Raw genomic sequence first — 22858 nt, forward strand, 5'->3', positions numbered from 1 at the left:
CCTCACAGTTCACAAGCGAGTGGCGATAGCCCTGTGGAAGCTTGCAACGCCAGACAGCTACCGGTCAGTCGGGAATCAATTTGGAGTGGGCAAATCTACTGTGGGGGTTGCTGTAATGCAAGTAGCCAACGCAATCACTGAGCTGCTGCTATCAAAGGTAGTGACTCTTGGAAATGTGCAGGTCATAGTGGATGGCTTTGCTGCAGTGGGATTCCCTAAGTGTGGTGCGGCTATAGACCGAACGCATATCCCTATCTTGGGACCGGACCACCAGAGCAGCCAGTACATAAACTGCAAGGGGTACTTTTCAATGGTGCAGCAAGCACTGGTGGATCACAAGGGTCGTTTCACCAACATCAACGTGGGATGGCTGGGAAAGGTTCATGACACTCGCGTCTTCAGGAACTTTGGTCTGTTTAAACGGCTGCAGGAAGGGATTTACTTCCCAGACCAGAAAATAACTGTTGGGGATGTTGAAATGCCAATAGTTATCCTTGGGGACCCAGCCTACCCGTTAACGCCCTGGCTCATGAAGCCGTACACAGGCAGCCTGGACAGTAGTCAGGAGCTGTTCAACTATAGGCTGAGCAAGTGCAGAATGGTGGTAGAGTGTGCATTTGGACGTTTAAAGGGTCGCTGGCACAGTTTACAGACTCTCTCAGACCTCAGCGAAACCAGTATTCCATTTGTTATTGTTGCTTGTTGTGTGCTCCTCCTTGATGAAAACCCGCCCCCTTGGTTGCCTCTAAATTCCCTGTAAGTCACCCGCCCTCCCCGCTTTGATCACAGCTTGCTTGCAAAGGAAATAAAGTCACTATCATTTAAAAAACATGTATTCTTTATTAATTGATTATAAAAATAGGGAGATACCCCACCCGGGCTACCTTCTGAGTTAGGGGAGCAGGGAAGGAAAAGGCCGCTTTAAAACTTGCTGAAAGCCAGCCTTCTGTTGCTTGGGCAGTCCACTGGGGTGGGGTGGTTGGGTGCCCGTAGGCTCCCCGCCCGCCCCCGCATTCTTGCGTCTGGGAGAGGAGGGTATGGAACTTGGGGAGGACGGAGGGCAGTTAAGTAGGGGCTGCAGTGGTGGTCTGTGATCCTGCTGCCGTTCATGAACCTCCACCAGATGCCGGAGCATGTCCGTTTGATCCCGCAGCAGCCCCAGGGTTTCCCCATGCCTCCTCTGATCTTCCTGCCTCCACCTCTCCTCATGTTCATCGGCCACTGTCCTGTACTCTGCTATTGTGTCCCTCCACACAGCTCTGTCAGTGCCGGACGACTGCATGAGCTCAGAGAACATGTCAGCGCGCGTGCGTTTTTTTCACCGCCTTATCTGAGATAGCCTTTGGGACAGAGGAGGGATGCTTGAAACATCTGCAGCTGCTGGAGGGAAAAAAAGGGAGTGAAGTATTTAATAAGATACATTTTACAGAACAATGGCTAGACTCTTTCACGGTGAACACTATTCACATTGCATAGCACATGTGATTTTGGTACAAGGTCGCATTTTGCATCTTATACTGAGTGCCTGCGGCTTTGGTGTTAGAGATCACACACGCAGGGCCGGGCAACAGAATTCGGCTTGCAGGCGGCCATGGTAAGCCATAGTCTTTCGGCTTCTGCAACCTTCATAACAGCAGCCCCCTCCTTTCCCATACCAAGCAAAGCCTGTTTAGTTGGCCATTTAGTGCTGCGGTTTTCCTGTTAACGTGCAGCAGCAAAAACCAAACTAACCCCCTCCCCCCATCTGATTCTCTGGGATGATCGCTTTCCCCCTCCCCCCACCGCCTGGCTGGTATCAGGGAAGATCACTGCTAGCCAAACGCGAACAGCTCAGTGCCAATGCCCCACCTCTCCTCTCCCCTCCCCGCCCCGCCCTCCCGCATGGCTAACTGCGGGGAGGATTTCTTTTCAGCCACAGGCACAGCTCAGCGCCAATGCCCACCCCTCCCCGCCCTGCTCCCCTGCGTGGCTAACTGCGGGGAGGATTTCTTTTCAGCCACAGACAAACAGCCCAGTAGGAACGGGCACCTCTGAATGTCCCCTTAATTAAATTCCCCTGTTTCAAGCAGGTTACCATGAACGATATCACTCTCCTGAGGATAACACAGAGAGATAAAGAACGGATGTTGCTTGAATGCCAGCAAACACCGGGACCATACGCTACCAGGCTGTGTCATGCAGATTACTTGCTACTAGCATGGCGTGGTAAAGTGTCCTACCATGGAGGACGGAATAAGGCTGCTCTCCCCAGAAACTTTCTGCAAAGGCTTTTAGAGTACCTCCGGGAGAGCTTCATGGAGATGTTCCTGGAGGATTTCCGCTCCATCCCCAGACATGTTAACAGACTTTTCCAGTAGCAGTACTGGCCACGAATGCATCCCAAGTCCTCGGGGCTACTTAATCATTAAAAAACGCTTGCTTTTATAACATGTATTATATTTAAAAAGGTACACTCACCAGACGTCTCTTCTCCGGCTTCGTTGGGTTGGGAGGGTATTTCAGTCAGGGTGATAAAAAAAGATCCTGGCTGTAGGGGAGAACGGTGTGCTTTGTGCTCTCCACAACCTCCTCCTCCTCATTTTCCCCCTCTGCAGAATCCTCAGCCATGGCGGAGAGTACCCCATCATCAGAGTCCACGGATGGAGTGGGGTAGTGGTGGTGGCCCCCCCTAGAATTGCATGCAGCTCAGCGTAGAAGCGGCATGTCTGGGGCTCAGTCCTGGAGCGTCAGTTTGATTCTTTGGTTTTCTGGTACGCTTGTCTGAGCTCCTTAAGTTTCACACGGCTCTGTGTTGCGTGCCTGATGTAGCCTGTGTCCTTCAGGGCCTCTGAGATTTTTTGAAATGTTTTGGCATTTCGTCTTTTGGAATGTAGTTTTGATAGCACGGATTCCCCTCCCCATACAGCGACCAGATCCAGTACCTCCCGTTCGGTCCATGCTGGAGCTCTTTTTTGATTCTGGGACTGCATGGTCACCTGTGCTGATGAGCTCACCTGGCCAAACAGGAAATGAGATTCAAAAGTTCCCGGGACTTTTCCTGTACACCTGGCCAGTGCATCCGAGTTCAGAGCGCTGTTCAGAGCGGTCACAATGGTGCACTGTGGGATAGCTTCCGGATCCCAATACCTTTTGAATTGTGTCCACACTAACCCTAATTCGAAAGAGCGATGTCAATTTCAGCGCTAATCCCCTCGTTGGGGAGGAGTACAGAAATCGGTTTTAAGAGCCCTTTATGTTGAAAAAATGGCTTCGTTGTGTGGACGGGTGCAGGGTTAATTCGGATTTAATGCTGCTAAATCAGACATAAACTCGTAGTGTAGACTAGGCCTTAGTATCACACTTCTAACTGCTGTTTTAAATTTTTTGTAGCCAACTGTATACTATACAATTTATTTTATAGTCTGTGATCCAAAGCATTCTAAAAATTTCAGTGGCTAGTGCTGAGGATAGGAAATAATGGACAATGGAAGGCATAATCCCAACTATACATATAAAATGATGGGGTCTAAATTAATTGTTACTATTCAAGAAAGAGATCTTGCAGTCATTGTGGATAGTTTTCTGAAAACATGCACTCAATGTGAAGCTTCAGTGAAAAAAACTAACAGAATGTTGTGAATCACTAGGAAAGGGACAGATGATATGATATATGGCCTCTGTATAGATTCATTGTACACTTGCATATTGCGTGCACACCTGGTCACCCCATCTCAAAAAAGATATTTTGGAATTGGAAAAAGTACAGAAAAGGGAAATAAAAATGATTATGGGTATGGAACAGCTTCCATATGTGGAGAAATTAATCAGATTGGGACTATTCATCTTGGAAAAGATATGACTATGGGGAGGATAGGATAGAGGTCTATAAAATCAGGACTGGTGTGGAGAAAGTAAATAAGGAAGTGTTGTTATTTATTCTCTCTCATAACACAAGAAATAGGGGTTACCAAATAAAATTAATAGGCAGCAGGTTAAAAACAAAAGGAAGTATTTCTTCACACAACACAACTTGTGAAACTCTTTGTCAGAGAATGTTAGGAAGGCCAAGATCATAGCAGGGTTAAAAAAAGAACTAGATAAGTTCATGGAGAATAGGTCCATCAATGACTATTAGCCAGGGTGGGCAGGGATGGTGTCCCTAGCCTCTGTTTGCCAGAAGCTGGAACTGGGCCACAGGGGATGATTACTAGATGATTGCCTGTTCCTTTCATTCCCTCTGAAGCACCTGACATTGGCCACTGTCAGAAGACAGGAGACTGGGCTACATGGACCATTGGTTTGATCGAGTACGGCTGTTACGTTTTTATGATTTTGGACTCAGGATTCAGGGCTCTGTCAGACTTAAAGGAAGCCATTTAATCACTATGTCTCAACTTATTTGTAAAAAGGGTCTAGTGTGCTATAGAAGTGTTAAGGAATAATTTAACGTGCACTTTGTAATCGTCAGATGAAAGGCACTATGGAATTGTGTAACGTTATTGATTTTACATTTAATCACATTCAGTTCTATATGACATACTTTTGTGCTTTTCTCCAACCTGCTTAGAACCTCCTGTAGCTGAAGATTCTCAGCAATATCTGTTATCCTTCCAATGGCTGTCATCCATAGATTTTTGGGCCTTATCCTACTCCTGTTGAATTCAATAGAAAGATTTCCTTTTAATATCAAGCAGTTTGCTCCCCTTTCTAAATCACTTTATGGGTGTAGCAAGCAAGATCATTCCGAGCAGTAAGCTGTGGGGGACCCACTTTTCGACTCCATAGAGAAAGACTTCCTTCCATCTGCTCTGACTTCCTCTAGCCTTCCTGCTAGCTAGTTAACATTCCACATCTCAAATCTTTCACAAACGCCTTCAGTTTTTTACTTAACCTTCAAGTTTTTTATTTGGTATCTTATCAAATGTCTAAGAGAAGTATTGTTATTTGTACAGTGGTAGTGCCTATACAGAATAAAGAAAGAGGTAGATTCAGGGTTATGATAGTGTGACCCAAGGACTTCTTGATGCCAACTGGGAGAGGGCCTGGGGTACATGGATACCCTGGATTCACCGAAAGAATGACATTCAAGGTCTTTAGTGACAGACTGTGTCACAGTGGTCATAATCATTGTGAGATGTATATATGGAAAATATGCAAAGAGTTATGTGTAAATATGCTGAAAGTTATGTTCTCTAGCCTTATAGTTAAAGGCGGATAACTCAAAGGTAGCATGCTTTGAGAGAAACTTCTCCAAACAGAAGGTGGGGAAAAACGTCTCCCCCTGGTGGACCACTGTGTATTGTGTGTCTTGCAACAGATGTCTGTTAGCATACTGAGTCAAATGCTAATGAAAAGCTTGTGGAGACTTCATAAGGAAATGAACAGGAAGAGGTAAATAGTGGGCGGTGGGATGGGAACCTTCTTTTCTGATGAAGATCAAAAGTCTGATCTGATATATCTGTTTAACTATTTGTTTCTAGTTTCAGAGTGGTAGCCGTGTTAGTTTGTATTAGCAAAAACAACGAGGAGTCCTTGGGACATCTTAGAGACTAAGAAATTTCTCTGGGCATAGGCTTTCGTGGGCTAGAACCCACTTCATCAGATGCATGGAGTGGAAAATACAGGAGCAGGTATAAATACATGAAAAGATGTGAATTGCCTTACAAAGTGTGAGGTTAGTCTAACGAGACAATTCAGTTGACACCAGGATACCAAGGGAGGAAAAATAACTTTCGAGGTGTAATGAGAGTGGCTCATTTCAAACAGTTGACAAGAAGGTGTGAGTAACCGTAGGGGGGAAATTAGTATTGGGGAAATTAGGTTTAGGTTTTATAATGACCCAACCACTCTGAGTCTTTATTCGGGCCTAATCTGATGGTGTCCAGTTTGCCAATTAATTCCGGTTCTGCAGTTTCACATTGGAGTCTGTTTTTGAAGTTTTTTGTTGAAGAATTGCAGCTTGTAGGTCTGTTGTTGAGTGACCAGGGAGATTGAAGTGGTGTTCTATTGGTTTTTGAATGTTATGATTCTTGATGTCAGATTTGTGTACATTTATTCTTTTGTGTAGAGACTGTCCAGTTTGGCCAATGTACATGGCGGAGGAGCCATGATGGCATATCAAGCCCACGAAAGCTTATGCCCAAATAAATTTGTTAGTCTCTAAGGTGCAACAATGACTCCTTGTTATTTGTTTCTAATATACTTATTTACTATCATTTGAATCTCTGTTCTTTGGTTATAGTGAAAACAAGAATAAGTTTATTAACGTATCAGAGTGCTATGGGTTAAGCAGAGTTGTGATCATGAGAGGAATCAAATACCTTGGTATATACTATTCCTTTGAGAATGGAGAATCTGAGAGTTCTCTGAGTGTTTAGTGGACTAACGTCTGGGCACTCCAGAGGGACATTCAGAGGACTCAGGGATTCATATGAGCCTATTGCTAACCTGCACAGATAGGCTTCTGGAGACCTGGAAGACAGTGTGTGTGTTGCCAGAGGCTGTTAGAATCAGGGAGCTGATCCACAGCAGGCACAGACCTCACACCAAGGGCAGATGGTAGCAAGATGCCTCACAACCCTGGGTACCCCCCCGGGAAGCATCACAGACAGGGAAAGGCTGGGTTCAGACAGGAGAAATCATGTATAGATCAAATAGTAGCATATCTTGAAAGAGCTGTTGATAGTGATAGTCGCTGTGTTAAATGAATTATGAAGATTTCAAAAATGCCTTTGGAACAGAGGATCGAACAGTTTTATGGAAGTTGCTATGCCATTATGTTATCCTTCAAAAATGTGTGAACATTCAGATCTATTATGACTAAGGATATGATTCTGTCACTGATTCCATGACTTTCTGGGACCTCTGTGACTTCTTCCAGGGCAGGGCTGGAGCAGCTGTCAGCCCTGGGGCTGTTAGAGCAGCGGCCTCCGGGCTGAAGCAGCAGCTGGCGTTGGGTCAGCCACGGGGCTGGAGAAGCGGCAGTCAGACCCTGCCGCAGTAGTAGCCTCGGAGCAGCTGGCCGGTGGTCAGTTCTTGAGCTGCTGGCTGGTGGTCAGCCTCCCTGGGGCTGGAGAAGCACCGGGGGTAGGGCAGCTGCTGGGGGTCAGCCCCCAGCAGCACTTGGTTGTTAGTCCCCCTCCCCTCAGGATATTTTTAGTGAAAGTCAGGGACAGGTTGTGGGCTTCTGTGAATTTTTGTTTGTTGCCTGTGACCTGTTCCTGACTCTTAGTAAAAACACCAGTGACAGAATCTTAACCTTAATTATGACATGCCAGGAAACACACAACAGTGAATTGACTTAACCATTCAAGGTTACTATGGGCATCAGAAAAGGATGTCTTGTGTCATCCATGATCTCTTTATTGATAGTCGATTGGGTAATGAGAGACTACAGAACAACCAAGGGGCATATAATGGACTTCCACACTGAAGTTAGAGGACCTTGACTTTGCAGATTACATCAATTTGCTATCCCATACCCATCAAGAGATGCAAGCCAAAACAAATGATCTCCTGGCCTATGCACATAGGTTGCAAATCAACATAGAGAAAACAAAAAACATAAGTATCAACACAACAAGAAACACCAATAATACTTTCTAAGACTGACTTAGAAGAAGTCTGATAGTTCACATATCTTGGCAGCCTAGTAAGACATTAAAGCTAGAATAGTGAAATCCAGAAATGCCAAAGCTGATCTGGAAAAACAGAAATCTTGGCCTCTGAACTAAATTTTGAATATTTAACGTGATTATAAAATGAGTTTTACTATACAGTGCTGAAACGTGAAGTCTTGATAAGACCTTGATGAAAACTTGGAGTTTAGACAGTAACAGCTGTCTTAGACAAATCCTCTATGTCAGATGTTGAGAAAAAAATCACAAACAAAGAACTCTGGAGGAGGACAAAACAGAAACTGATAGGACAGGAAATTATGGAATGAAAATGGAGGTGTCTAGGACATACATGCAAGAAAGACCCCAATAACATGATGAGACAGGCATTGAACTGAAATCTCCAAAGCAAGAGATGATGAGGCAGACTCAGGATAACAAACATGGAAATGCACAAGAGAAGCAGAATTGAAAGCTGTCAAAATGACATTGGAAGACGTTAAGATTGCAGCAGGAGACGGGAAAAGATGGAAGGCAGCCGTTAAGGCCTTGTGTTCTGCGTGGGGTGAAGGTAAGGGAGAGAGCAAGCTCCCGAACGAGTCTAAATGCCTTAGTCAGGATTGGGCACTATTCTTCTGGGTACTGTACATACACATTATATGATAGTCCTTGATCTGAAGAGTCAAAATCTAATAAACAACACAGATAATTAGTAGACACGCAAAATGTTACAAACTACAAAATTCTGTTTTCTTCCCTTTATTTATTTTATTTTACAGTTTATAAGAACACAGTTTCAATTTTTTGACCCAATAAATTTTTTGCTATCCCATTCTTTAACCATCCATTTAATGTGTAATGATAGAGTATGGTGCTTGCTAAGGAAAGGTTTAGCCCAACATGTTTAGTTAACAGTCTCTTGCCTATTACTTACAGGAATCACATCAACCTCTCTTTGATTCTTTAGTGCCTTTACGTCCAGGTTGAGTAAGGCCTAAATAATTTGCTTGGTCCTGATCATTCATTGCTCAACAGCTCAGTTTTTTTACACAGGAGATCTTGCTCTGTTCTGATTATTTGTTTATATCTATCCTTTCTGACTTGATCCAAAATGGTTTGGTAGCTATAGGTGAAATGTTGGATTTCTCAAATATGGCAACTACATGGATATGCAGTGATAAGTGATATGGTTGTTAATATAGCTGTTTATCCAGAAGTAATTGCTAGTATTACTATAAACTTAGTCTTACAGCAGAGAGATTCCTGATCTGAATGACTTGCATCTTATTAGAAAATGCGAAGGTCAAAGGCAGGCTATTTCATTTAACTCCCAGTATTCACTCTTATACAACTCACATTTGAATAGGCTTCACTGCTTTTAGTTTAGAATTGCCTAGAGTTTATATTACTCTTCCTCCCATCCAGTGCATATCAGGCTCTTTAAAGGGCCACTGCAGTTTGTATTTGGATCAGCTGACGTATCTGAGCCTCTGTGCAGCTGATATGTGCCATGTTTCCTCTTTTCAAAAACAATGTATGTTAAATGAAGAGTATGCAGCAATGTGGCTTTACGTTTATCTTTCAATCTATAGTGTCTTCTATGAAGACTGGTCTTTTATGATGGATGAAGAACGTTCTAGTATGATCCCTACGATGGCAGCTGGTAAGCCTGGACATTTTAAGGCAAACTCTGAATGATACTGTTGTGAGAGAGACTTCATTTTTGGGATGTGCTTATTTCTGTCGTAATTGCAAAGCACTTTGTAAAATAATGAGTTGGGTGCTGTTGGTGAGACAAGTGCTGGTTCATTTTATGTACTCAGAAATGGGGCATTCATAACATTGGATATTGGCACCAGCTTAAATTACAGAGGGAGTACTGAGGTTTTGTATGTCTCTACGTGGTGGAAATACTTTGTGTGGGAGCTTTAACTTTTTGCTTACAAACTTTTATCTTTAAAAATTGTAGTTTATATTGCTGTATCAGTACACCAGCAAAAAAGAAAATAATTAGGAGATCTTATTCATAAGAGGACTGACTTATTTTTTTTAACAGCAAAACAACTTAAAGCAGCATTTTGACAATGTGTGCAATGCAGTAGGCTTACTTCACTGCATACTATTTCTTGAATTGTATCCAAGATCATAGGGAATTGAACTTTGGTCTGGCAAGTCCAAGTTAATGTTCTAGCCAATGGACCATCCTTCCTCTGTGTAATGTTCCTTCTTATTTATTTTTATTACATTAATGCCTAAAAGCCATAGTCATGGCCTAGGACTCCATTGTAGTAGCCACTGTACAAGCAACAAAAAAGACAGTCTGTGCCCCCAAAGAGTTCACAGTCTCAGTATAAGAAAAGAGCCAACAGGTGGATAGGGAACAGTTGTACAGGGAAACAAAGACAGTATTGGTCAACATGATAGGCAGTGGTCTCTGCAAACCAGCAGTCTACCTGTTGTCGAGGTGTTGTTTTTTTTGTTTTTGTTTTTGTTTTTTTTGGAGGCATTACAACAAAGGAGAATTTTTGAGAAGGATTTTCAAGGAGGGTAATGAGTTAGTTTTGCGGATATTTATTGGGAGCTCCTCCTAAACATCAGGGGCAGCATGGGAGAGAGCACAGAGATGCTTGTGAGAAAATGTATGGGTTGATCATAGGCGAGCATCAACATCTTAATAGTGAATGCAAGATCATAGGTAGCATTCAGATAGACCCTGAAGGGCCTTGGAAGTGATGACGAGCAGCTTATGTTGGATGTGATAGAGCTGGTGGAAGGATGTAAAGAGAGGGATGATATGGTCAAAGCAACAAGCTAGGAAAATGATCTTTGTAGCAGCATTCTGAATGGATGTAAATTGGGCAAGATTGTATTTGTGAAAGGCAGAAAGAATGATGTTGGAGTGATTGAAATGCTAGTTGAGAGCTTGGATGAGAATTTTTAGCTGCATGGGTGGATAAGAAAGGCCATATCTTAGAGATATAATACATAAAGAATTGGCAAGATTTAGATATAGCCTAGACGTGAGGACCTAGAGAGAGTTCCGAGTTGAAGATGATGCCCACATTAGGAGCCTAAGTGGCAGGCAGGTGGAGGTGTTGTCCACAGTGATCAATAAAGGAATTAGTGGGGATGGTTGGAGGAGGGATATGATTAAGAACTCTGTTTTAGCCATGTTAAGCTTTGGGTGATGGCTAGACATTCACAAGGCAATGTCAGAGAACAGGATGATATTTTAATTGGACAGAAGGAGACAGGTCCAGAGGAGAGAGGTAGATCTGTGAGTCATCAGCACAGATCTTCCACTATGTCATATTTGAGATAGTATGTGATTAGTGAATTACAGAAGGAGGCAGTGTTAAAATCTACTCTTCATTGTGGATTTATTTTTACACTTCCTCATTGCAGCCTTAATGTTCTATTAATTTCATTTGTGTATGAAATATCATTGCAAATACGCACTCAGTTATGTTATTGTATGGTTTTTCTTTTTGCTTTATCTATAGGTCTGAACTCCATTCTTTTTGCAATCAACATCGACAACAAGGACTTAAATGGGCAGAGCAAATGCACTCCTACCGTCTCTGATCTTTTAAAAGAATCCACGCAAAATGTAACCTCATTGCTGAAGGAATCCACCCAAGGTGTTAGCAGCCTTCTAAGAGAGATAACAGCATCCTCTGCTGTTTCCATTTTAATAAAACCCGATCAAGACTCTGACCCACTTCCAGTTCTATCAAAGAATGTTAGTGTTGGTAAGCATTTTGGGGATACTAACATAATTAAAAAGTATATAAAGTGCTCAAATATTTAATTTTTTTAAATTAAGGAAGACTCTAAAAGAATAAATTATTTAAATCATTAAAGATATTTGTTACACATAATTTAAATATATTATAATTTAAATATATAATATATAATTTAAATATTATTCTATTAAAACTGGTAGGTTCATTTTTAAGAAAAGTAAATGTTTGGAAATGTTGGTGCAAGGGAAAATGAAAAGCTCTTCTGTATAATGGATATGTGCATTGTGCTATTTGTATCTCTGGGAGCAGAAAATTATAATCTCTTGAAGATTGTTTGGGATTTTCACTTGAAATTTGTTATGGCACACCTCTAAATCATTGTAAAATACCTGGCAGATGCTACTTGGCCTTCCTGTATCACATATGATACATTATAGCTCAAAGATATCTCATCATGGAATAGGGATTAAAAAGTATAATTCTATAGTATGAGACAATATATACATGTTTAAGAAAAGTTTTGTTAATGAGTTCCAATAGTTCATGGATTAGGGACCCAATCTTATGGGGTTCCAGGGGCTTCTGATTATTTAGGTTTAATCTTTCTATCTACCCAATGGGATTAGTGCTCAAACTAGAAGATACTATCAGAAATGCTTAGTTTTGCAGTTCTTAAACTGGATTTGTGTCTCCAGAGATAACATGCTTGTTAACAGCAAAAATGTTTTTAAATAAATAAATAATATATAGAGATGAGAAATAACAGACCTCAAACCTATTGTCCCTCTGCAAATTTGCATACACAGAGTCAATCCCTTACCTTTCTCTAAAAGTGCAAAGTTTCAAAAAGTTCAATGAATAGAAGATTGTTGTGAGCGGAATAGATCTGGACAAGGAGAAGTCTGGAGATAAATGTGAGAAGGGACGGACAGGCAGTCGAAACAAAAGTGAAACTATTTGAGCAGCATATTCCAGAAGTCTTGAGGTCTTTGAGTGTAGCCTTCATTGATTTTAGATCTACCATACCATTCTCTCACTAGAAGGGAAAACCTATAATGGCAGCAGGCCGTAAAAGAGACCTAATTTGGGAATATTTTAAAGACATTCCTCTACCTGTTGGTAAGACAGGCATGCGTGCAAAATGCAAACAGTGCAACAAAGAAATGCAAGGCCGGGTTTCGCGAATGAAACAACATCATGAGAAGTGTTCCCTCTCAGGAGGAAGCTGCTTTGAAGATGATGAAAGGAACATGTCTGAACATGCAGGATCTTCAGGTTGGTAAACTTTTTGCGTACTTCTTTCTTAAGGACTGCCTGTCTTCCTTCTGGACTATTCTTGAATTCTCATGTTTGAGCAAAAAATGTAGTTGTTACTCTGTGGTACTATCATTTTAGATGCAGTTGTGTTAAAAAAATAAATAGCTGAAATAGGCAGATCTTCCTTTTACAGTTTCACCTTTAAAGTAGTAATGAGTGACAGTGAATGCAATGAGTAATACTAAATGAACAGTATGGTAATAATAATTAAATAACTGTATTGACTTATTTTGTTTAGGAGAATCCATCCTCAACATACAGGATTCCGAAGACTATCCACGTTCAAGATCACCATAATTTTCTATAGTTTCAGAATTATCTGCCAATTATAGTGTTTCAGTCACATCATGTATGTCACATAGCCAGAGTATATGACTTGTAGCAAAAAGAAAAAAAAAATCTCCATCATCCAGAAGCAGCCATAGATAAGTTTGTGATAAGAACCAGCAGATTATATAAAGTGGTAATGGATGAAAAAATTGCCTGGTTTGTTTATGCAACAAACTGCTTTCTGTGTGATTGAGAACCCACACTTCATTAACATGCTTCAGTCATTAAGACCAGGAAACAGTCCACCCAACAGAGCAGCAAATTGCTGGATTAAGTGTATGAAAGAGAAACTGAGCAGTGTGCAAAAGGTTAGAGGATAAAATTGTTAACCTGAGTCTTGATGGGTGAGCAATGTTCATAATGATCCTGTTGTATATGCTTGCGTAACAATAGAAGAAGGGAATGTCTTCCTTACAGAAACAATTGATACATCAGGAAATGCCCACACAGCAGAATGCTTACAAGAAGGAGCTGTAAAAGCTATAACAAACTGTGAAAAGAAATCTAAATGTCTAGTACACAGCTTGGTCACAGACAATGCTCCAAAAGTATGCAAGATGAGAAGAAATTATTTTGAAGAGAGTCCCAAGCTAATAACATACAGTTGCATTGCTCATTTGATGTACCTCCTAGCCAAAGACGTCAGTGTTCCAGAAATAAAGGCTAATGTTGAAATTTCAAAGTACTTCCTTAACAGCCACTTTGCAGCAGCTGCTCTGAAAAAAATGGGAGGAACCAAGCTAACTCTCCCACAAGACGTGCGATGGAACTCAGTATATCCAGAAGTGGCCTAATCTGACAACAGTTTGTGAATAAATATGTGAAAAAATAGATGGCACTGTCACAGCCAAAGTTCTCAACACTGGGCTTAAGAGAAATGTTGAACATATGCTGAGTACCCTGAAGCCTATTTCTGTGTTCTTGAATAAAATTCAGGGAAATAGCTGTTTTATTGCTGACGCTGTTGAAATTTGGAAGGAACTGAGTGAGATCTTAAAAAGAGAAATATGCAATGACAGAGTTAAATTACAAGCATTAAAAAAACAAATGGGACAAGCACTATCTCTAGCTCATTTTCTTGCAAATATTCTCAATATTTGGTACCAGGGTAAAACCTTAACTGCTGAAGAAGAGGAGTTGGCTATGACATGGACATCCAGCAATCATTCTTCCATAATGTCAACTATAATAAACTTCAGCGCTAAGGGTGAACCATTCAAGAAATATATGTCTGCTGATGATGTTTTAAAGAAAGTCACACCAGTGAACTGGTGAAAGTCACACCAGTGAACTGTGGAAGTCACTTAAGGACTTGGATTCCGAGACTGTTGAAGTGATAATCTCACATTTAACAGCAGTAGCTTTTTTTGCTGGTGTAGAAAGAATATTTTCTTCCTTCGGACTAATTCATTCCAAATTGAGAAATCGTTTGGGATCTGAAAAAGCAGGAAAGCTTGTTTTTCTTTTCCAGATTATGAACATACAGGAAAATGAAGGTGAAGACGTCTGAGTTAGCTGCAGAAGCCGATATTTTAAGTTTCTCATGTTCACGTGGCTGACAGTTGATTTAGTTTTTTTTTAAAATTTTCATTTATTTTAGTTAAAACCAATTTTAACAAAAACAAACCTGATTTTAAAAAACTTGAATGTTTAATTAAATTCAAAAATTCATATGCTTGTTTTTAAAAAATGTTATATGTTTGCTGTTGCAGAAAAAAATCCAGAATACATAGCGTTGTTGTTTTAATTAGATAAAAAAAATTAAATGTCTGTCTGGTGATGTTCTCCTCCTAATACAGCATGGCAAGAAAATCCTCCAAATATTAATGATTAACCTGTTGAATTGGAGATAGTTCACCTCCCAATGACTTCATAAATATCTGCTTCAGTTACCTTTGATAAATGAAATAACCAATCATTCATTTTCTGATATAGCTGTAAAACTAATCTGAAAAGATTTCAAAATAAATCACTTAAACTGTATAGTGTGTACCTTCTAAAAATGAAACCTACATCTGTCTCTGAGTTGTGAAGAATATGTATTAAGGTTATAACAATCAACAAGAATGCACTTTTATGTAGAAATCCATGATTAAATCGAGTTTTCCTGACTAGTGATTTAAATCATGATTTAAATCAAATCCACCCTGCCTTCTAGATCAAAAGGGGAAGGCAGAAAACTGTAATATTAGTTTAGCTGAATGGTATAGAGGTAGGGGTGTGTGTGTGTGTGTGTGAGAGAGAGAGCGATATGGGTGGGGTGGGGTAGGTGGAATGGGGGCAAGGGACAAAATGAGAAATTTCCAAATATATATTGAACTTTTCTTTCTCTGAGAGAGTTCCAGTATGCTACCACAAACAAATATTACCTCCATCCCCCCACCTCCTCAAAAACAGCTCTTCAAAGTCGAAGACATTTAGTTAGGGGTCCTTTAAATAAACTGCTTAACAGGTTCAAAAGTACATTTAAAGGTAAAGAATATAAACCCATGAGGTTTTATAAGTATTCTACGGTCTGTCACTAATCTTGTCTGAGACTCAGGGTGGGTGAGGTAAAATCTTTTATTGGACCAACTTCTGTTGGTGAAAGAGACGAGCTTTCTTTAGCTCTGTGTAGCTCCAAAGCTTATCTCTTTCACCAACAGAAGATAGTCCAATAAAAGATATTACCTTTAGTCTCCTGGGACCAACACTGCAAACACTAATTTTATCTGTCATTTTAACCCTTTTCGTTTCTTTGTCATTTTAACCCTTTTCTACTTGTAATAGTACTCTTAAATAATTGCCACGGAATACTCTTTTAAAGTATCTGGAATTTCTTCCTGTGAAACACTTCCCATCAAGGTTCCCTGAGGAGCTATCAAAAATGTTAGCGACTTGATTGATTGGGGCGGGGAGGATATTAAATACATTATCTTTTTATTTCAGAGATGTCATTTTAGCAGTGTGCCAACTTGCTTTGGCAGCCTTAATCCTGGAAAAATCTTTTTGTGTGTGTTTTGTTTCCCCTGTCCCATCATGATGTATGTTTACCTTAAGGAAAGGCAGTAAAGTCCTAAAACATGAATTAGGTTTCTACATTTGTTATTAGCTGCTTTTCTCTAAAATATGTAAATCTTTCTTTTGTTGCCACCAGATTTAAAATGTAGAAAAGATCGAAAGAAGAAGAAAAGGGTAACACACATCATCTCATTTGATGAGGAGGAAGATGAACAAAATTTAGGAGATACTTTAAAGACAGCAGTTGCAGGAGAAAGCTCAGAAGAGAACTCAGACAAGTCTTCAGCTTTTGTGTTACCTTTCTCTGAAGGCTCTCTTGTTCAAAATTTAAACGGAAATCAGAATACCCATTTGTGGAAAAGCGATTCCATGTTTCTGAACGGAGAATGTAGTTACCAGAAGCTTGATGTGAAGAGTATTGATGATGAAGATGTAGACGAGAATGAGGAAGAGATATATGGAAAGATATTGGGAAACAAAGGTGTGGAAGATGAAACAAAAGTTTCAGAAAAGTGAGTACATAGAGCCAAAACTAAACTGTCTGTGCAATTCTACTTTGCTTCAAGTGCTTAATAGGAACAGGAAAATTAATTTGCCTGACCTATAAGATCCCTAAACTTTTACCTATTTTTAGAATCAAACTATAACTTATCCAAATAATTCATATGGTCAAAATGTAAAATCTGGTGGTCTTCGCTTGTGATCTCTGGCAAGGACCAGAAGAAAAACTTGTGAGATTTCCAGCTGAGCTTTTCAGACTCAAGTTTTAAATAGCCATCCAAACTTTTGGATGATACATTCAAACCAACCCTTACCCATTGGAGATTTTCCCATCCTTCGTACGTGATCACCTGGATGTTTGTTTTTTAAATGACACAGTTTTAATATTTTGTTTCTTGAAATTGCATCCCCCATCCTTTTCCTGATCATGTTTGGCAGACCACTGGGCACTGAAGGTGGAGAACAGGGCACTGCCCAGCCTGCCTGCCTACTTTGGACCAGCCAGCTCTGCTGTGAATCTGTGTTATGTTTGAAACATTTCTTCATACATGTACTCACAAGGGCTGGAGTTGGGGAGGGGAGAGGAGGGAGAACTGAGATACAATTCTTTCCTAGCATAACTTATCGCAACTTCTATCCTGAAAATGCTGTACAAAATTACAGGTTTCAGAGTAACAGCCGTATTAGTCTGTATTCGCAAAAAGAAAAGGAGTCCTTGTGGCACCTTAGAGACTAACCAATTTATTTGAGCATGAGCTTTCTGATGAAGTGAGCTGTAGCTCACGAAAGCTCATGCTCAAATAAATTGGTTAGTCTCTAAGGTGCGACAAGGACTCCTTTTCTTTTTGTACAAAATTAATAATTGTATATTATATTTCAGAGAAATACATAAAACACAGATCACTGCCCATCATATGTTTTTATTTAGGCCACATGAAGGGGGCACATGCAATTCACAGATATGCACTTGGACTCCCCTGCAGATCCTGAATGATAATTCAGATATTCTGTTTCCTGTCAGTGCTGTTGGTTCTTACTCCCAGATTGGTAGGTATTTACTATTCTCTAATTTCAATAAACTGCTCTAGTTCTCTACTGTGTTGAAACCATGTTCTTATGTACCATAATTTTTATACAACTTCAGAGCTATCATTCTTGATAAACATGTACGTTCAAATTTTACCTGTATGTATTTGATTTGGCATACTATCAATTCCACATGCTTCTCTTTATTAGTGATTGTAATACAGTAGCTATGTATTATTTATATGAATTCCAGAATCTCCCAAATGGGCTTTAGCCAGCTGTATACTAGAATTTGTTTTTTAAATAAATGGAAAAAAATACCCTTTTTAGCTATAAAATATAATTGCACATGTTTTGGCATATATTGTGTAAACTTCAAGAAGTCAATTCCCTTTTTATTCTCCACCACATTTTCAGCATGCATTTTGCATTCTGACTCGATGAATATTTTATTCACATCCTTTGAATACTAACTTTGTGCATTACACTATTTATTTAAACAATGAAGAGTCCGACCACACTTTAAAGAATAACAGATTTATTTGGGCATAATTATTTGTGGGTAAAAAACCCACTTCTTCAGATGCATGGAGTGAAAATTACAGATACAGACATAAATATATATTGTCACATGAAGAGAGGGGAGTTACCTTACAAGTGGAGAATCAGTGTTGAAGGCCAATTCAGTCAGGGTGGATGTGGTCTTCTCCCAATAACTGATGAGGAGATGTCAATACCAAGAGAGGGAAAATTGCTTTTGTAGTGAGCCAGCCACAGACTGTCCCTATTCAAGCCCAAATTGATGGTGTTAAGTTTGCAAATGAATTGTAGCTCTGCAATTTCTCTTTGAAGTCTGTTTCTGAAGTTTTTTTTGTTGAAAAATGGCTACTTTTAAATCTGTTATTGAGTGTCCAGGGAGATTGAAGTGTTCTCCTACTGTCTTTTGTATGTTACCATTCCTGATGTCTGATTTGTGTCCATTTATTCTTTTACGTTGAGACTGTCTGGTTTGGCCAATGTACATGGCAGAGGGGCATTGCTGGCACATGATCGCATATGTCACATTCGTAGATGTGCAGGTGAATGAGGTGTGGTTGGATCCTACGATGGTGTCGCTAGAGTAGATATGGGGACAGAGAAGGCAACAGGGTTTGTTATAGGGATTGGTTCCTGGGTTAGTGTTTCTGAGGTGTGGTGTGGGTGTAGTTGCTGGTGAGTATTTGCTTCAGGTTGCGGGGCTGTCTGTAAGCAAGGATTGGCCTGCTTCCCAAGGCCTGTGAGAGTGGGGGATTGTTTTCCAGGATAGATTGTAGATTGTTGATGATGTGCTGGAGAGGTTTTAGCTGGGGGCTGTACGTGATGGCCAGTGGTGTTCTGTTATTCTTCTTGTTGGGCCTGTCCTGTAGTAGGTGACTTCTGGGTACCTGTCTTACTCTGTTAGTCTGTTTCCTCACTTCCCCAGGTGGGTATTGTAGTTTTAAGAATGCTTAAAACACTTGATAGAGATCTTGTAGGTGTTTGTCTCTGTCTGAGGGATTAGAGCAAATGCGGTTGAATCTTAGAGCTTGGGTGTAGACAATGGATCGTTTGATGTGTCCTGGATGGAAGCTGGAGGCATGTAGGTGAGTATATGTAGCGGTCAGTAGGTTTCCGGTATAGGGTGGTGTTTATATCACTATCACTTATTTGCACTGTAGTGTCCAGGAAGTGGATCTCTTGTGTGGACTGGTCCAGGCTGAGGTTGATTGTGGGGTGGAAATTGTTGAAATCCAGGTGGAATTCTTCAAGGGCCTCCTTCCTGTGGGTCCATATGATGAAGATGTCATCAACATAGTGTAAGTAGAGGAGGGGCTCTAGGGGATGAGAGCTGAGGAAGCGTTGTTCTAAGTCAGCCATAAAAGTTTTGGCGTACTGTGGGGCTATGTGGGTACCCATAGCAGTGCTGCTGACTTGAAAATATAAGGTGTCGCCAAATCTGAAATGGTTGTGGGTGAGGCCAAAGTCACGAGGCTATGGCACACCTGGTGGCTGAGCTTTATCAGGGATACTGTTTCTGAAAGCTTGTAGTCCATCTTCGTGTGGAATTTTGGTGTAAAGAGCTTCTACATCCATGGTGGCTAGGATGGTGTTTTCAAGAAGAAAACCTATACTTGGTACAATTTATTTAGATAATTAACTTAAAAACTGAGCTAATGGAGGATGGATGTAGATCCATGCAGCACATGGGTTGTCTTGCATGTTAATTATCTTGCTGATGCCAGAAAATGTGTATGTTTCTATGAGTATTCCATATTATAATATGACACAGGAGACATACCGGGGTGCTGTGGAGGAGCAAGTTTCTCTGGCATGTCTTCCAGTGTGGAAAGTGTTCCAGTTGATAGGTTTTCAGTAATCAGTGGGACTGAGTATACTTGCCATCTTGAAAACTATTGTGGACTTAAAATGAACTACCTTAATGGTTTCAGTGAAAATGTTTACAGTAAAAGATCTTGTAGCAGGAATTTATAATTGTCTTAACTAAAAAATGTAAACATTTCTGTTGAAATGCTGAATTGTTAACTAAAACAAAATTATTTAAAACTGGAATTTTGGAATATTTATTAAATTGTAGAGGTGTGCCTGATGAGGACAGTAATAAAAATGTTTTAAAAGTGGCAAAAAAAAAATTGTGCAGTCCTAAGTGTGTGTAGATAACAGTAAACAACTGCACACTTGTTTGTGTTGAGGTGTGAAAGGGATACAGAGCACAGGCAAAGAACCGTCATTTTGGGAGCAACAAATTTATGTAATTCCCCTGAGTCGTAACCCTGGTTGAGGATGCCATGTCAATGCTCTTCCTGGAGTTGAGGGGGTGGAGGGTTGGAGGGGGAGAGAGAGAGAGAGTGCATCTTAAATTCACAGTTTATTATATTTGATTGTGCAGGAGGAGGCACTTAATCAGTTGTTGGCAGCTTTCTTTTGATTTCTGTGAGCCCAACTCTGAGAGGTGCCGAGCACTTTCTTGAGATGTATTGAGCAGTCTTCAACTTTCATTTACATTAATAGGAGTTGAGGACCCTCTGTACCTTGCAGAATCTGGCACTATATGAATAGCTAAATTGTGCACAGTATATAAATTAAGAGAACTTGATTCCCAATCCTGTCAGGTGCTGAATATCGTCTTTCCTGTTGCAATTGATGCAGGCGCTGCTTAGCACCTCAAAATATGGGAGATATGAATATACTGTAAAACACAGCTACGTGTAATTTTTCAACAGCTCACTGAAAAAATTTCTAGAATAGACGAGAACTAAGAATTACACTCATACTCATTATTTTTACATGGACTGCCAAAAAAATTACATGTTAGAGAGGGGAGAAAACAGCTGTGTTTCTGAAATCCTTAGCAGTTTATGCTGTGTGCCTGGCTAGGCGAACATGAACTTTGAGTAGTCTTAAGTCAGCATTTCAGTTGTGTGATAGAATAGCTTTTATTCTTTTAAAAAAAAATTCATTATTTTAATAAATAGTTTGGTACTACTACTATGAAGTTTCAAAGTATTAAATGTCCTAAACATGTTAATAATATGGATGTTGGTTTTCTGTATGTCCGTTCATATTGTTTGTGCCTGACATGGAATTTAGACCTCCACAATGATTTCATGACACAACGTCTACCTAAATTATTTTAATTTAAAAAACAATACCACTTGTATGAAAGTGGAGATTGAAAGGTCAAGGAGTAACAGGATGCCACAGATTTAAAATGGCCTAATGCAAATTTTAATGTACTGACGTGGAACAAAGCTTTGGTTTTTGATAGATGCCAACCACAGACACTTGCAAATCCTAAAAAGCCTAATCGTTGAAGGACTTGAATATAGTTGATTCAAAATGATGATATGCATACTTCAGTATTATATTGCAATAGTAAAATTACAAGATTAATGTGTACAATAGGTGATGGTTAAATTTGTGTGTATAATTCATGTGTGTATAAAACTATAATGAATTGTCTCAAAAATAGAATTCACTGTTGGGTTGAGGCCAAGGAATGTAAAGTTTTAGTTACAGAAGAGAAGTTTTAGGCAGATACTAACTAGAGAAAAATAACTAATAACTGAAGTCACATGAAGTTGGTTTCATACAGGAAAATACAAAATATGGCTGTTGGGCTGAATGCTATGTCTCAGTCTCATCTGCTGGGTGCATGTCATAGCACAGTCTCTCTCTCCTCCACCCCCCGGCCAGAAAGGTCTATGGAGAACTGAATTCTCATAGCAATTTACTTATTTGTCATCCTCCAATAACTACAGTAGTGTTAATTTAGATGTTAGAGGAGCCATGGAGAAAATACAGGATTTCTGTGGGGACTGAAAGTAGATTAATTTGGATATACTCTGAGATATAAATTGAAAGACCTTGGTAAGGTAGCTTTTATTATGGCCCATTAAAACAGATGTACATAACTAACGATGTGATTACTTTAAGATTACCATTGTCTATTAATGTCTGTATTCCTACATCTGTGCTTTCATTTCTTCCTGCACTGTTCCTAGTTTTTACATTACTGCCCCCTTCACCTTTCTTACACTCGTATTTTCTTGCCTATCCTGTTTCCTTCTACAGATGGAACACACTCTCCTTGCACGCAAGCACACTCCACCCCAAAACCCATTTCTTTCCAGAATCCTTTTACCAACTCAGCAGTAATCTTTACAACATCATTTTTCTGAATGATTATGATCCTGAGATGATATGGAACACAAACTCCAGGGCAGGGAGAGAGTCTGTAAAACTGTGTACATTAATGATTCTTTATTTTGCCATAAATGTGTCACCAGAATATATAGTTTGTTTAGTTACTTGGCTAATTGTTTCATAAAATAACATGTTTATTTGAATGTGTTCTCTTTTTAATGACTGCTTCACAGTTCAGCAGCATTCCAAATATATGCAGTTCCATTTTGAATCTGCGGTGTATATTTCTGTAGTTTTTGAGAACTATTAATTGATGAGGTAGATAAATGGGCAGTGTTTTTTTAAACAATTTTTCTGTATAATTATGGTGGTAAAAATCGAAGAATATAACTTGAAAAGAATTAAGTAATGTTGTACTGCCCTCTATTGTTGCTTCATATACTTGCAACTTTAATAAAATAATCAGTAATTGAATAGTTGTATGCAGTGTTGTAGCTGTGTCAGTCCAGTGTACTAGAAAGATAAGGTGGGTGAGGTAATATCTTTTACTGGACCAATTCTGTTAGTGAGAGAGACAAGCTTTTGAGTTTACACAGAGCTCTTCTTCAAATCTGACTGAGGCCTGAAGAAGAGTTCTATTTAAGCTCAAAAGGTTGCATC

The 22858-nt window shown here is 39.9% G+C and overlaps 1 protein-coding gene across 4 annotated transcripts in view; it reads left to right on the forward strand.

Moving 5' to 3' along the window:
* SNX29 (sorting nexin 29) overlaps window positions 1–22858 on the forward strand; it is a 459980-nt gene that overhangs the window by 34687 nt on the left and 402435 nt on the right. For all 4 annotated transcript variants that reach the window (XM_077828715.1, XM_077828713.1, XM_077828712.1 and 1 more), the window contains 4 exons: window positions 9188–9258; window positions 11099–11347; window positions 16125–16500; window positions 17418–17536. In XM_077828715.1, the coding sequence (XP_077684841.1) occupies window positions 9188–9258; window positions 11099–11347; window positions 16125–16500; window positions 17418–17536 (815 nt within the window). The remainder of the gene's footprint in view (window positions 1–9187; window positions 9259–11098; window positions 11348–16124; window positions 16501–17417; window positions 17537–22858) is intronic.

This window comes from Eretmochelys imbricata, chromosome 10 (assembly GCF_965152235.1).
Source record: "Eretmochelys imbricata isolate rEreImb1 chromosome 10, rEreImb1.hap1, whole genome shotgun sequence".
NCBI classification, from domain to species: Eukaryota; Metazoa; Chordata; order Testudines; family Cheloniidae; genus Eretmochelys; species Eretmochelys imbricata.